This window comes from Amblyomma mixtum, chromosome 9 (assembly GCF_055824585.1).
Source record: "Amblyomma mixtum isolate Tamu chromosome 9, ASM5582458v1, whole genome shotgun sequence".
Taxonomy (NCBI): Eukaryota; Metazoa; Arthropoda; class Arachnida; order Ixodida; family Ixodidae; genus Amblyomma; species Amblyomma mixtum.
The window spans coordinates 121,532,443-121,549,347 of NC_143020.1; the positions used below are offsets into that span (position 1 = coordinate 121,532,443).

The 16,905-nt window shown below is 51.2% G+C and overlaps 2 protein-coding genes across 2 annotated transcripts in view; one reads left to right on the top strand and one right to left on the bottom strand.

Annotated features, from left to right (window-relative positions):
- The window catches only part of LOC149331039 (uncharacterized), a 228,505-nt gene that overhangs the window by 120,189 nt on the left and 91,411 nt on the right, over positions 1 to 16,905 (bottom strand). The window lies entirely within an intron of this gene.
- Positions 7,446 to 15,365, top strand: LOC149331040 (uncharacterized). The gene is made up of 3 exons (XM_089559543.1): positions 7,446 to 7,530; positions 11,774 to 11,867; positions 14,111 to 15,365. The coding sequence occupies exons 1-3, from the start codon at positions 7,446 to 7,448 to the stop codon at positions 15,363 to 15,365; spliced, it is 1,434 nt and encodes a 477-aa protein (XP_089415669.1).

Below are 16,905 nucleotides of genomic sequence, written 5' to 3' on the forward strand. Positions count from 1 at the left end.
CAGCTCCACCTTCCCTTTGTGCTCTCACGGGCGGTGGCTTTCTGTGACATACACCGTGCTACGGCACCCCCCCAAAATTTTAGGAAATTTTCCTCCCTTTTGGCTAAACAAGCTCTGTGTATTCTGGTTTGGTCAAACATGTCAACTTTCGGAGGAGGACGTAAATTTCACGCTACAGCTCATTTTCTCTAAAGAGATTTTGTTGACCGAAAACAGCTTGGCAGTTCTTGAAGTCAGTTTGGCGCTTTCTGCTTGTTGGGCTTTGGACTTTGCTGGTTGAGCTCGTTACAGCTGTCAACGAAGCAAGAAGAACCTTTGGGCCCAGCTGTGACCAAAGGCCGAACGGACACAACTCCAGGTCTCTGCGCGCAGCAGCGTTGGCTGCAACCACTACGAGACCTCTTCGGGCGGCGGACGTGCTGTTGTGTTTCTACCCCCCCCCCCCCCCCCCTTAACTCTCTTTGTGTGTTCCCGTCACACCTGTGTCCACTCGGACCACGTGGGCCCGATCATGCAGCTACCGTGAACATTCATCGAGGTCGACAACCTCGCGACGACCATGGGAAGTTGGATGCTTGGAATGCCCCTCCGAGCCTCAGCGGATTAGTGTAGCAGGAATGTCAAAGGCCATTGTCAGCAGTAATCCCAGCGAAATTCCTTGAGCAGAGTGCAGCGGCGACGAAGGCAGGCGAGGCCCAGGAGCTATTGTCCGAGCAACCACCGTGAATGCGGAGGCGACCTGGCGGCGCCGGTCACGCTGGCGGATAATTGAAGAATTCTGTGTCCCCGACTCGCGTTCTGGGCAATCGGCGGGGAGGCAAGTTCATTCCCCTGCTGGAGGACTTCGGGAGATTCCTTTCCCGCAGTGCTGGATGAGTCAGCATTCTCCCCCTCTCATCGGCCCAGCTGTGGGAGAGTGGAAAAGCTCGCACCTGCCCAGCCGTGGGTGGTGACAAGAACGTCCCCTTCGGTCCATCGGATTGGACAGTGCTCGTCGACCATTATTCCCCAGCCAGGGATCTGGGGAAACCGGACGATATTTAACTCGGCCGTGAGTGTGGCCGAAAGAAGCCTGCTAGCTCCAGTCGACTACGGTTGACGAAGACGTTCCCTTTCCACTGAGAGCCATTCTCAGTCCCGCTCTATGTAAATAATGTAAATATGTGAATACAGTTTTTCCTTCTCTTCCCCTACTCCCCGTCTCCGGCCCACGTTCCTTCCTCCTTCGGCATTGCGGCGGTGCTCCTGGACCCGATGCCTGGTGGGACGCGCTTCTAGCATCGACAAATATATCAGCTCCATGTATCTCCAGCCGGGCGTCGCGCCGCCGCGACGTTTTCTGCCGCGCGAATGTCGTCGGAAAAAACGTCGCATGTATCCCGGCCTTTAAAGATGGCCGCACATCGGTGGAAAGCGAGCCAAGCTCCAGTCGGCCATCAACATGCCGAAATGGCCAGGTCATTGCCGAAGTGAACGCTCTGGTGATGCGGGACCGTCGTGTGACTATCCGAGAAATTGCGGAAGAGGTGAACATCAGTATATTTCTGCACATTGCATTATCACCGAAGATTTGGCCATGAAGAGAGTTGCGGCGAAATTCGCGCCGAAGCTGCTCACGGTGGAGCAAAAGCAGCTTCGTGTTGAAGTCTCACAGGACACGCTGGATTCCACAAACAGTGACCCCGACTTCATCAACACCATAATCACTGGTGACGAGTCTTGGGTGTACGGGTACGACCCGGAAACCAAATCCCAGTCGTCACAGTAGAAGCATTCTACGTCCCCAAGACCAAAGTAGGCCTGCCAAATGCTCAGCAACGTCAAAGTGATGCTGACTGCTTTCTTGGACTCTCGCTGTGTGGCACACCACGAGTACGCACACCCCAGGGTCAAACAATGACCAAAGAGTACTACAGGGGTGTCTTCCGTCGCCTACGCGATGCTGTGCGGCGCAAGAGACCGGAGTTGAGGTCAACAGGAAATTGGCGCATCCATCATGACAATGCTCCTGCACATTCCTCGCATTTGATTCAGCCTTTTTTGGCGAAAAACCAGACTCCTGTAGTTCGGTAGACTCCTTACTCTCTTGATATGGCCCCCTGCGACTTCTGGTTGTTTTCCAAAATCAAGAGGCCATTGAAAGGAGCGCGATTTTACACAAGAGAGGACATTATGGCTGCAACGACAGCTATGAGCTAAACTCCATTCCGAAAAAGACCTTTTCGGAATACTTCCAAGAGTGGCAGCACATCTGGGAGAAGTGTGTGGAGTCCCAAGGAGACTACTTTGAAGGTAATTAGGTTTCCAACGCTTCAGTTATGCGATTTTTTTTTTCTTCGGCCAAAGGGCGGCTACTTTTCTAACAGACCTCGTATGATGATGAAAATGGGGGCGCAAACAAAACGGAGACACAGAAAAAATACAACAGGACGAGCGCCTTTTTTACAACGAGGACTCGAGCCCCATTTTCATCATGAACAGCTTCCAACTAGCTCAACTTTCCATTCTGCTGCACGGACGTGTAGCCGTTTGCGAAACATATGTACAGAGCATAAACTGAGCAAGACACAGGGGAGCACAGCGTCTGCTGCAAACACTGTGCTATGGCGTTTGAGCCCGCCGCTCACTTGTTCCATTACACCACTCACTCCCTTCCTGCAAACACGGCAGAGCCCGAACCAACCGCCACACTGACCAACCTGTTATTCCGTCTACGGAAGGCTACCTTTGCGAAACAGATCTGAGCTGACTTGATAGTGTCACTAAGCATGCTCTGATTGATTGACTGATTGATTGATTGATTGATTGACTGATTGATTGATTGATTGATTGATTGATTGATTGATTGATTGATTGATTGATAATATCCGTCTTCTATCTTAAAGTTCGCTTGCCCCAGTTTATTCCTCCCTGCTTTGCTGTTGAAGCAAAGGCGGCGTAGGAGCTCTGGTTCGCGACTGGAATGGCCGCGTAGCGCGCACAATTTATGGCTAACCAGCTGGACAACAGCGCGCACGAACGAAGAGACAACTGCGCGCAAGAAACAAGGAAACGGCGCCGGCCACAACAGCCACGCGAAAGAGCGGAGAAAGTTATAGGGCCCAAAGAAAGTGGACTGCAGAACAACAGCGGCGCGGACGACAGACAAAAAAAAAAGGAAAAAAAATAAAGGGGCTGTACTTGGTGGCCAGGGAGGCGTTAAGGAGGCCAGTCGTAAATTATGCCTCCGTGAGGTGAATCCCACCTCACAAAGGCGCCCAAAGCGGGGGAAGGCCATGAGGCTCCGCGCGCACGCACAAACGCAAAGACGCAAGCACGCACACGCGCACAAAGAGGAAGAAAACACGCACAGCAAAAGAAGGCGCAGGGAAACGCACAGGAAACGTGCCTCGGAAGAATTCAGCCTCCGCTCGGCGCCATCGTTTGCAGGCGATGAATGGCTTATATCGTGTGCACGGGATTTGCTTTTGTTCGCCTTCTTCTTTCAAGCGTCTCAGGGTCGTTCGGCTGGTTGCGAAGACGGGGCCAACTCCCGGCCGAGATTCATGGTCGCATTCGTTTCGCTTTTCCGCCCAGCCGGATAGCGCTGGCTGCAGCGCGCCGCCTTCAATGCAGCGACAAGCAAGATGCGACTGTGGAGCAGCGCATACACGGAGGCTGCGCGCTGGTCCGCTTCTCAAGCCTCACTGCGGCGGTTTTGTTTTTATTTTACGAACCAGGAACACTAGCCAGTTTGGAACTTTACAGACGATCCCTTTTAAATCGTTTTGATGCTCCTTAGCGTTTTTGCCTGTTTCAAGTGCCCTTCGAGTGAAACGCTCAGTTCACGTGAATGGCACCTGAAACAGACAGCGTAACAAATACAACATAGGCATAACAGAGGTATACAAATGGCCTAACAGAAGCCTAACTTTCACTATAAAAATGGCTCAACACGGGTGCTAGTTGCATCTACAAGGCCCGTTTTCGAACAGCTGTTCTACATTGACTCCACCGCATATTCATTATAATGCGCTGTCCACAATAACACCGACAAAGAACCGGTGGGGGCCGCCCGCTGGCTACACGTGGTGCTCTGGTTCTCTGTGATTGATAAGGCTTAGGAAAATTGCGTCTTCCATTCCACTTCGAGCAAAGGAAAACGCATTATCCCCGCCGCTACTTGCCCAAACTGCCCTTGCGTCATTAAAATCCCATAAAATTATCATCATCGCGAGAACGTTTTCAGAACAGAAGAAAATGTGTCCCAACATATCGCTTCTGAAGAAGACAGCCCCTTGTCAGCGTGCCCATTTCCCACGGTGTCCTTAGGTTCTTCGCTAAAACGTGACGAAAGAAGGCACAGAACGCGACTCATTAGAATACAATCAACAAAGGAAAAAATGCCCCTAAACTAAGAGAACTCATAGTGAGCATTGCACCTGGCGACCACCGAACCAACTCGTCGAGGTTCGTTGGTGTCGGCAGGAAGTTACACAAAATCGGGCCTATTCCACGTTTGCGTTTAATCGCCAATTTCACGACTGCACGCCGGAAAGCGCACGAGGCAGAGCGTCGATGAAGCCCCGAATCCGCGTGAGCGAGAGAGAGAGAGAGAGAGAGAGAGAGAGAGAGACGACAAAGCGAATTACGCATCGGCGAGAGACGAATCATCGCGTTTCCCAGAAACCCTAAAGTACGAAGGGGGGTTTGTGCGTCGGGATACAAATGATCGCGATACGAGAAATGGCCCGCCGCAGCCGGAGAATTCGCTGTCCTATCTGCGGCTGCCGCCACTATAGCGGCGGGGCTCCCGCTGCTGCTCGTGCGGTGGTCTAGCACCGTTTCGCATTTTGTTCGACGTGTTGGTGGCGCTCTTCTTTCTCAACCCGCAGTTCCTCGCACGATTCGTCCGTTCTTTCAGCGGGGATTTTCCCCACGTTCGACTTACGCATACGGGCGCCCATACTCCATACGCGCCCGGCTCAGCCCACTTCGTGGTATCCACGGCGCAGCCAAGATGTGAACCAGCGGGGAGGGAACGAACTGACGCCGACTGCCGCGCACTCGGTGAAGAGGAGAGCGGCAGCGAGGGGGGCTAGCTCGCATCCCCTAAAAACGCCCGAGAAGCGATTTTTCTTCGCCGACGAGCAGCCGGTGGCTGGGGTGCGCAAGTCTGACGCCGGAAGTGATGCCGCGGAGCAACACGAATACCATCCACCGACTGGATCGAACCCTCGTGACCGGAACTGCAAGCTGCGAGCGATGACGAGACCATCCGAATCTCAGACAGCTAGCACCATGCGCTCCTCACTGAGTACTTGGAGCTCTGTTATATCCGGCGTGCGAACAGCGACAGAGGCGACGGCCGCGCACCCGCTCGCGTTCTGCGCGAGCGCCTTGCACGGGACTGTTCCGGCTTCCGTTTTAGCTACTACGGCTGGCTGGCGCTGATTCCAAAGTGTTTTATTTAAAACCGTGCCAAGGCCTGCCACCCTGCAGCGACATGACAGTAGGCGACAAGGTAGGGCTAGAAGACTCCTACACCAACATGCGTCTTCTACTGGATAGCAATCTGTTCTCGCTTCGGCGAGCGCGGCTTCGGCCGCTTCTTTTTGAGCAGCGTCCGCTCCGGCGGACGCAGTTGTTGCTGCGACGCGCGTCTTTTCATTCCTTTTTCTCTTTCCTCTGATCTTTTAACTCTCCCCTATCTGCACGTGGCAGCGGTGGTGGCTTGGCTCGAGCCAGTAGCAGGCCCGTGCAATTTCTTCTTCACCCTTCTCTCAGTCACAACAACAACAACAACAACTGGATAGCAAGTCACCGCCAGCTCCACGCTATGGCAACGGCTGCGTTTGTTGACATGCAGTTCAACTGCAGGTTTAGTTCCTGGAAGTTCTGGTATGGACGACTGCAATTCATCGAAGCTGCCAGCAGTGAGGATGCCTTGGAGAAACGTGCCAAACAAAAGTGGCGCCATGCGGGCAGGACCATTTTGACGTGGTCTGCGCCCAGTGCTACCCAAGCAGATCACTGAGATCAACTCCGACGAGATCGTCGCGCCACAGAAGACGCACTTCGACTTGCAGCATAACAAGCTATGCTTTAGCAGAGCCCAGACGACAGAAAGATGCAGTCACTTCTGTCAACAAACGCCGCTGCCCCTTTTGCTGCGTAAACTCAAACTGCACTTCATACATTTGTCTCTCCTGGCAAACACTTAATTCTCCTGATAGGCAAACGCCTATTATTTGGCCTCTTTCGGTCCAGCATGTGAGGAACGAGCTCAAGGAACATATGGGCCCGCATATATTGAGTATCTGCAAGTGTTTTCTCTTTCCCCACAGTCACGACCAGAAGCGTATTTTGTTATGATTCGTTCCGCAGTCATTCCTTTGCCACTCTGGTATTGATCACTCAGCTCCGCAGCCGGAGACTCGGATTTGTCACGTTGCTTAATATAGCCATCGACCCTGACTTGACAAACGGTAGCGACCGTGAGGTGCGAGCAAAAGCACAGATAACGGGAGGATTCAATCGTTGCAGAATGCACCTTCCCAAGGTTAAAAACGCAACGCCGATACGCCCAAATTGAACACCTGCAGACCGCTGTATTACTTGGGAATGAACACCCACAAGAAGAGCAATTATAGCATACGTCGGTCTTCACCAGTGACTATAGCACGAATATACGCAAAAACTATTTGCTGTCCACAGCGACACCAACATCGGGGAACTCACAGAGGAGCACCAAAGGAGATGGCCTGATTCCAGAGAACTTGTTCGAACATAAACACAACGACGGAAAGGCACACTTAAGGCGAGGCGGGCACTGACTACCAGCTCATTGATTATGCCAAGAAAGGACATATTTATAGGTACAAACATAGCCCATTCGCAAAATCAATCTATCTCAAAAGTAAGCGATCGTTTTTTACCCGCGCAGTTTCTACAAGTTCAACATGAACCAGCAAGCCGAAACCAGTACTTTAATTGATTTCGAAGCACAGCTTTACTTATGTTTTTAGTAATGATTGCAGTTCTGAAGTGCGACCAGTGCGGGAGGCGATATGTGCTCGCGACCAATGCGCTTCCATCGTAGTATTTTAGGAGCTAACGCAAGGTTTAATTTGAGTGCTAAAATGAGCACGGCAAGCAGCGCAATCAAGCACAAGGCCAACTAAACGAGCCGGACAATGAACTTACGCACAGGCGATCACACCTCGAAACGGCGAGTGTTTTCCTCGTGTTGTTACAAGCCACAAAACAAGCGGAAGAGTAAAGAGAACCGCCTTGTGAATGCTACACGGCAGCTTGCCTTAATTCAGCAGTAGACGGTAGTTAAAGATCGCCACAGCAAAAGAAGAACGCGAATGCGATGGGGGTGGGGGGGTACATAACGCGCTGCTGGACAGTTACCAGATGCTCGGGCAAACGTATACCTCTACCCCTCGCAAACAACCGACATGACAAAGTATAGGCACGCTGCAGAGACGGCCGCTCACACGCTAATGGCGAAGGCCGAAGAACAGGGGCGCCAGCCAAGGCACTGTAAGCGCTTATGGAAATGCCGGCGCCTTCGCTTCGCGGGCCAGTTTGCTCCGGCGTGATAAGCCGAGACGTAAGCTGACGGCTTAGGCACACTCACTCCGCCCCATCGGTAACCGCCGATGCGCTGACAAATAACTCCGCGACTAGAGCTCGGGTCCATTAGGGCTACGGCACCGGGATTTGCGACGCTACGAGGGCTCAAAGCTTACGTCATAATCTTACCGCTCGACTTTCTGAGCACGGCCGAGCTGCTACTGGTTACTGGCTTATCCTGCGCGTTTACTCGCAATCGGTAAGGGATTCTAAATGTCAACACGCTAAAAGGGGCTAAAAATTGAGGCGAAAAATACACAGGGACACCTAATTCCGTTATGCGTTGGCAATGCGACAGTATTGGGAACTGCTGATTCCTTTGTCGGAAGTAACTGGAAAGGCCCGGGGGTGGGGGGGGAGGGGGGGGGGGGGCACTGCCTGTTAACGAATTTTGTAAGGTGGACAGAGGCTTCGCACAAATTTCCCTGGACTAGTGACGTCACTTTCCTCCATCCAGTGGGCATTCCCGGTTTGGTGACGTCAGGTCCCTCCAGCCAATGGGATTTCTCGCTCACTGATGGCATGACGTCACCGATGACATCACTGTTCACCAGCTAGTCAGGATTCTTCGGCACAACGCCGAACGGTCGTCGCCGGCTTCTTGCTCTGGTGAGGCTTCAGGCTATCGCATAAAGGGACGCTGCGCGGACACAACGTGTTTGTATGCTTAAACTAAATGTTGACCAACGGCAATCAATGCGCGAAGCTAAGTACAATTACAATTCTCCTCAAACATCGTCACATCCCCCAGAAGCACTACACGACACAGCACATACTGCGACGCGTCCGCTGTGCACACCATATGTGTTTACGCGGCCAAGGGTACCAGGCGCCGCTCGTCAGCGCCAAGAACCGGCTGACCCGCGAGGAGGCTGCGAGGAACCCATGCCGCCTCCTGAGAGCGGCGTGGGGTCAAGCGGAATGCGTCTGACCTCCGAACCCGGCCGAAGCGTCGGCCGCCACCACCTCCCGGCCTCGTTCTGTATAGGGCAGCCCATTAGCAGAGCCAAGTAAGCAGCTATGGGCTCTGGTGCCCCCCAATTGCAGGCGAAGAGATGCACCCAGACAACTGCAGTGGAAGAAGGACGTAGCTGACGACGGTAATAGCAGGCGTTCCCATGAACGCTCGGGCGAAACAGCACGCAGCAGACGGCGGTATAATGACACGGCTCGAGAGATCGTTTTAATTTCGGCCAATCAACCAACTACCGATTCCCGAAACACGCTCGCGCGAACCGAGGTAACGAAGAAAACAACGCCTCGCCGAGGACCGAATCTCTCCCGAGGGCTGTTACTTGAGGGCACACAGAGTCACGTAACACACCCGAGCGCAGAGCGCGTAAGAAAGATGGATGACGAAAGCAGGAATGGCCCTTTCTTCTTCAACAGATCTCACCTGGCACTTCTTAAACGCCCCTAAATCGCGGCGCACAGGAATCGCAGCGCGCGCTCTGCCCACGTCGCATCGGCGTTTAATTGGCCCCGAGGACTTCTGAGAAGTTTCCCTCTGTGATTGCCAGCCGGCTGCACAACTCCGAGGCGTCGGAGTGAAAAAAAACCTGAGAGGCAACAACATCTCCGACTGCAAATGAACGCACACTGCGAGAACAGTAGAGGGTAGGGTGAGGGGGGTAGGCCAGGGAGGGGCAGACTGGTGTTTTTTAGGCGGCCACACAAGCGCAGCAATAGAGCGGCCCTCTCCGGAAATACCTCTCCCCCGTAGGTCTGCCGCCACAGAGGGGTCAAGCGGGTTTAAGTGGGCCGTCCAATTACGCTGCCGCCGAACACTGCGCGTGTGTGAACCCGAAATTGGAAAGCGAATGGGAAAGACCAAAACAAAAGAGGGCGCGCGTCGTGCGCGGAGGATGTCCGTGAGCGTCTGTCTGCACGCGTGTACGCAGGGAAGAGAAAGCGCGCAGCAGGAACGAAATAAAAAAGAACAACAAACTAGCACTGTGTTACGATACGCCAAGGATGCTCCGGTAAACGGATTCGAAAACCGGTGCGAGCAGCGCGCGAAACACATCATTTCCACGTAAAAGCAATCGCGTCGAGGCACGCAGTTCTCCCTCCCAGATCGCGCGAGTTCTCGGGAAATCGCTCCGGAGGAGAGTTCGTGGTGGAGGGAGAAGCCAAAGACAAAACAGAGAGAGAGAGAAAGTCGTCGTGGACTAACACTCGCCCAGCATTCTCCCGCGTATGATTATATGCTTCTTCTGGCCGACTCCTGGCCACGTTCTCCCTCTAGAGAGATTGCCAAGCGGGCGGCGGAGCCAGGAGCTCAGCGGCAGCCGCCCCGAATCACCTGTCAGCCATTAGTCTCCGGAGTCACGCGTCGCGCCAGAGCGGTCGCCCTCCGAGGTCCACGAGGACGCGACGCGTTTCGCATTGCCTGCGCAATGGCGCTGAGGGGGAGTAGTGCGCAATGTCTTGCACCTGGCCGTGTCTTCCGTGTCTTTTTAGCCGCTGTTCGGCGCACAGCGGGACATGAACGCGCGGCTGCGGCATCACGTCATCTTTTGCCGCCATAATTCTCGCCGTCAGTGGCACTAGCACGGCTTTGAGTTAAAGAAAGAAAAAGAAATTAGGTGAGAGAGGGCGGGGGGGGGGGGGGGGGTCCTTCAAGCGTTAATGCTTTAGGAGCCTTCACAACTGGAACCAACAGGGAAAATAAAAGAAGACAACACACTCGTTCACTTAAAATAAACCCGAACCTCTACTAACCTCCACTAAGGCGTCCCTTATAAGCCACGTGCCGTTTTGGAGCGCTAAACGCCAAATCCCGTACGTTGTCCTCTTACGCTGACTCAAAATTCTTATCGTTCAATCCGTTCATCGCCATCCAGCGAATGTCCCTTAAGTATGCTGTTACAATGTATAGGCTATATATTGTAGTCGGATAGAACTCAAGAACGCAGAGGCTTTTCCCCGTCAAAGGACCGCCTCCCAACCAGCGACGTCGGGCGATTCTCGTAAACCTGCAAGATGTTGCTAGATTCAGGGAGTGGCAGATGAACGGGGATTATCTCCTCCCCGCATTGTTCGGATAGGCCCCTTCCTGCATTTTCGCGTCACTGCCTGCATTGCCATGCTTCTCAAGCTAGCAGGTTCGTGGGAATCGGCCGACGCCATTGGCTGAAAGGGGTTGCTTTAATAGGGAAAACGCACTTATTTCTTGACTTGTATCCGTCTCTAGCGGGTTTTGGGAAGTACCGTGAGCGTATGCCATATGGGACATCAGCCAGGCCGTGCTTTAACCGCACGACAGAATGCAACTCGAAAGGCGCTCTGCACATGAACAGCAAATGAGCAACAACGCCGGTCTCAGTCTAACACGCCGTTCACACGGGGTGCGAGCTATGTGTTCCAGCTACGAGGCAGCGACAAATAAGTGGACGCGGGAAGAATGGAGCAGTCAAGGAAAAACAATGTCAGAAAGAGAAAGGCCATTTACTGAGACTATTATCCAAAGATCTGCATGTTTCGTATGTTCCGGCGTTTTGCTGCGCTTGGGGTGCCAACAAAATGCAAGAAGTACTTTGGTTTGGGGCTAGTTGGTTCACAACTAAGGTTGATTCTGAAGACGGCGCAAAATAGACAAGGGCGAGGAAGGCATAAATTTAAGACAACGGGGCAGGCGCCCGTCTTTAGAATCAACCAGAACTAAACGCGGTGGGCGATCCCTACATCACGGACTACCATTGATTCTCGTAAACAAATCAAAGAAATAATGTTTAATGTAGACGCTTCACTGGAAATTTTCCCGCCAGGCTCTAGTCGAACTGCGTATACAATTGTTCTTTGCGTTTAAAGCAGTTACGAAGTTAGGTCTTTCTAGTAATCTTGACGCTTCCCGCTGACGGCCACCACTATACCTAAGTCGCGCTTGCCTTTGGCAGGCCCGTAAATTGGACTCTTATTCGTGTGACAGAAAAAACACAAATATGAAAGGCGTGAGATGTCTGCGCGAACATCACTAGTAATACGCGGCGGGCAAACGCTGGCTGGGATTTAGCTTCTTTCACCGCCGGCCTTTTAACGGGGCCAGTAAACCCAAGGGGCACAGGTGTTTCTGTACCTCGCGGCAGTCGCGCAGTGGCGGCCGCATAACGAGACCGTAACTCTATTCTCCGACCTTGCGTCTCGGCAGGGGAGCTGCGCCTGAGCCAGGACCGAGGCTGGGCGGACGAAGCTAAGCAGCCGGTTCCAACGAGGGAGATGCGCTGGCGCCAGGAGGAGGAAGGGTGCGCTCATCTCGCAGGCGGGACAAGACGTGACCAGGTTTCGCGTCTTGTTTTCGAGCACGCGTACTCCGGCATCGCGGCGGTCAAGCCCACGCGGGACACACGCGGCCAACAACGTCGAGCGCAAGAAACAACCTTGTCCGGCGGCTCGCGGCGCACACGCGTTTCGCAAAAACCTCGGGTGGAAGAAGAAGACGGGCGCATTATAAACGCAAATCAAGCCGGTCTCCGGTCCGCTGGGACGATGCTTGCAGCTGAGCTCTTCAGGCTGCATCCCCGACAGGGCAAGCGCTCCACCGCTGACCGAAGACGCCGCGCCGGGTGACATCGCGTCACTTCGCGTAGACGGGGCGCAACACGCAGCACTGGGATCAGCAGAGTGTCGAGACAGAGCCACTCAGTCACGACCCGCGTCCCCGTACTGCTTGCTCGTCGTCCGCGGCGGAGTCCTGAAGAGCTTAGCGCACGCCTACGCTCAGGTGCGAGGAGCGCGTACACCGAAAAGGCAGGTTGGGAGGAGGAGGAATGAAACAATCGTCCTTAAGCGTCACTGCCTGCTGTGCCGCGCGGTGCGTACGTACACGTGTGCGCCTTTTGCAGTGCAAGACCTTTCTTTTTTTCAAATTTAAGCAGCGCTAACTTTTAGGACGAATACACAGAGGACATGACAGGACGGGCGCTGACTCCAACTACGTTTATTGAACACGTTTTTTCGTAGAACATACAAGAAAAGGCGACCGTGAGCGCATGCACATCTGCGACAGACCACAGAAGGAAAGGCCAAGAAAACGGGACGGGGGGCAAGAGTAAAGTGATGTGGCTTTTTTTTTTCTCTTTTTTTTTCTTCTCAAAGATGACAGCAAAGGTAGATTGAAGTGCCCTGAACGCATTTCGTCCCTTATTTTCAAGCAATCTGAATTCGCTGGCATGCAGGGAGACAGAAGTGGTGCTGACACACATGTCGCCTCTTGCTTTGATGAAAAAAGCTTCGGAGAATTCCCGAGCTAATCTATCTTTGCTCATGCTTAGAATTTTGATTTTGTCAAGCCTTGGCTCACAGTTCTCATCGTTTAGGTCCTTGCAAGAATGGCAATAGGCAGGTAGATTCAGGCATGAGTTTGATGCGTTTCCCAAACTTCGTTCATGTTCCCTGGCACGTTCGTAAACACAACGCCCTGTACGGCAAACGTACACTTCGCCACAAGAAAGGGGGATCTCATAGACCACACCCGTGGCACACCGGACAAAGGGCTTAGTGTGTTTTTTTTCCACAGCCGGATGTTGCAGGGCCACAACTGCTGACTTTAGGGCACATCTTGGCCAGTTTACAAGGCACAGAGAACACCATCGGAACGCCGCACTTGTTGCCCAACCACTTTAGGTTATGGGACACCTTGTGGATGTATGGCATAACCACTGGTTTGGCGTTCTCGGGTCTTCTTTCTTTTCTGCGTGTCTTTTAGTCTACCTTTGCTGTCTGTTTTGTTAATCTAACTTTGTTAATCTACCTTTGCTGTCATCTTTGAGAAAAAAAAAAGCCACATCACTTTACTCTTGCCCCCGTCCCGTTTTCCTGGGCTTTCCTTCTGTGGTCTGTCGAAGATGCGCATGCGCTCACGGTCGCCTTTTCTTGTATGTTCTACGAAAAAAACGTGTTCAATAAACATAGTTGGAGTCGGCGCCCGTACTGTCATGTCCTCTGTGTATTCGTCCTAAAAGTTAGCGCTGCTTAAATTTGAACGAAAGAAAATGCATAACCAACTAGCACCGCAACATGTTTTACTAAGAGGCCTTTCTGGTGGCCTGTGAGCAATCGCCCTGATGTATGGTCGTGTCTGTCCGTCCGAATAATTAACAGCTGTGTAGTTGATTACTCGTAAACTGTGCATCTCCATGACTGCATGCGGCCCTCCTGTGCGTGTAGAACTGATGGTTTGTTCCAAAGAAAATACATCCCGCTAGCAAGTTTAACAGAAGGATCCTGTGTGAACGACGAAAATGGTGCTAAGCACAACGTCAAACAGGACAACCACAGTGCGTCTCTGCTTTGATGTCACCTTTTGTGCAATTCTCCCGCCAAACATCCTTTTTGTTACACGAGCAAGGATGCACTCAGCGCTGCGAGGAAGGCGTCGGAGTGAACTTGAAGCGAAGAACTTGCGCTAAAGGGAATAACGCCCGCAGCAAGGGAGTGCGTGTTGTCTTGTGTTCCCTTCCCTTTGCGCGTCGTCCTGTCCAGGCAGGAGTGGACACGGCGGCACCGTCGTGACTATGTCACCCAACGTACCGTTGTATGTGCAGGTGTTCTTCGCGAGCATCAACGTCGTTTTTGGAGGAACAACAGCTATCTGGGACGATGGTCGCTCTCGGCTTCGCAGCAGCGTCAACGCTTCTCCGGGCTTCCGCACGGACAGCGATTACACCGGACCGTTCATGGAAAACCGCACCACGCTGCCGTCGCCGCCGCCGCACGTGGATGCCGCCTACTGCGCACACATCTCGAGCACAATGACAACGGGAACCGCCCACAGCAAGGCTCGGCTGCTGCCTATAAATGAGAGCTCGACGACGACCAGCTTCAGTGGACACGGCGGCACCGTCGTGACTATGTCACCCAACGTACCGTTGTATGTGCAGGTCAGTCATTCGAAATATGGCTTCTATAGCGACGACCTCTGTCTTATAGTGTTGCCGTGTCCACACCTTGTGCTACGCTGCTTTTTGGAGTGTTTCTCGTTGGCGGGTTTGTTATTGAAATTATCCGGCGATGTAGAGGAAAATCCCGGTCCAGTGACAGAAGAAATGTTCACAGAACTAATCCAGAACCAAAAGGAGATTCTGTCAAAACTCACTGAGGTCCAGGTTAATCAGGCTTCCTCTGAAACAAGAATGCTTGAAATGCAAGGTCGCCTTCTTGCAATTGAAAGGAAACTAGAAACCTTGGATGATACTCAGAGCAGGCTCGCAAACATTGAAACGGTTGTTGACAAGTGGGATGATGATATGTCACGCCTTGCTAAACAGGTTGATGAACTAGATAATCGTTCTCGAAGAAATAATTTGATTATTAGAGGTGTAATTGAAGACGAAAATGAAAACGAAGTGACATTGATGAAGAAAGTGACAGAAGAAATTTGTAGCGATATCCTTAAGGTGAGTGTATGTTCCATTGAAAGAATCCACAGGCTTGGCAGGTATTCACCCGAAGGAAATCGCCCGATTATCTTCAGAGTTGGGGACTATAGGGACAAAGTAAAAATTTTGAGTAATTGTACTAAACTTAAAGATTCAGGAATAAGCATTAGTGAAGATTACTCCAAACGAGTAGTGGAAATTAGGAAAAAGCTTTGGGATTCAAGTGCAGAAGAAAGAAAAGATGGCCGTAAGGGCAAACTTGTCTTTGATAAACTAAAACTGAACAACGTGCTGTATGGCTGGAACGAAGTTAAGAATGAGAGATACAGAATTGCCAGCACCACCGGAAGTGGCAACAAGTGACACGATCAAAGCAAGCAGAATGAGTTTAAGATAGTGAATATAAATGCGCGGAGCATATTAAACAAATCCGACTCACTGGAAGTAATAGCTATGGAACATGAACCTGACGTTATTGTTATAACGGAGACATGGTTACATAAGAATATAAAGGACGCCGAGTTCGTGCCAGCTGGATATAAAGCATTCAGAAAGGACCGAGCAGGAAGAGGTGGTGGCGTAGCCATACTGGTCAAGCAAAATGTTTTGTGTACTGTCCTGCATCAATCGGGCGATAATGAAGCGGTATGGATCAAAACTAAGCTTACCGATCGAACCGTTTATATTGGAGCGGTATATAGACCACCAAATTCCTCACTTGACGTAATTACCAATATAAGGGAATTTATGGAAAGAAATATTAGAGGAGGAGAAGGAGTAATTCTCCTAGGCGATTTTAATTTACCGGGAATTAATTGGAGCTCCTACGCACCCGGGGAGATGGATGTGGCAAGCTCTGAACAACTTTTGGACTTGGTATTTTGTTATGATTAAGTACAAATAGTAACCGAATTCACAAGACTGTGTGATACAACATCATCTATTCTTGATTTAATTTTTGTGTCTCATGGCTTAATAAGGCACTTGAGAGATTGTCATGTTGAGGACGGATTATCAGATCACAAAATGGCAATAGCTTCATTCAATATGTCACCATCTGTCTCATCATCTGAACCAATAAGAGAGGTTTTGAATTTTCAGATCGCGGATGATGTCAGTGTGCTAGATTATCTTGAATCTTCTTTCGATGAATTCATGTACCTCTACCACTCAGAACTGAGCACTGATGCTTTGTGGAGTTTCTTTTTCAATGTCGTGACCCATTGTATCGAGCACTTTATACCAAAGAATAAAAAGAAGAGCAGGCGCAGGAATCCATGGATTAACAGAGAAATTATCCATTCGAAAAGGAAAATTCAGCGGAAACGAAAAGCATGTTCCCAAAATTGCAATGTGGGTGACACAGCTTGTATTCGCCGCATGAGACATGACTTGAAACAGCAAATTAGAGAGTCAAAAAACCGTTTTTTTAATGTTACACTGAGGAAGTTTCTTTGCGAGGCACCGGCGAAATTTTGGAGGTACGTTAATCCATCAACCAAGCAACACTGTTCAAATGCTGAGGTTAACACTCAAGAAAGCACTGAACAATTCAACCTTCAGTTTTCCTCTGTTTTTACGAAGGATGATGGCACGTTGCCAGGCCATTATGACTTTTCTACCCGTCCTCCCATTTCAGATATTGTGATAACCGAAGAAGGTGTTCTGAACCTGTTACTCAATATTAACACAAAAAAAAGCCCCGGACCAGATGGTATACCTAATGAATTTTTAGTCAGATATGCTGAGTGGGTGTCTAAGTTCCTTACGAAAATATTTATTTCCTCTGTTAGCAATGGTTACTTCCCTTCCGCATGGAAACTAGCCAGAATAGTTCCAATCCATAAAACCGGCAACACTTCAGACTTTAGCAATTACAGACCAATTTCTCTCACAAGTACGT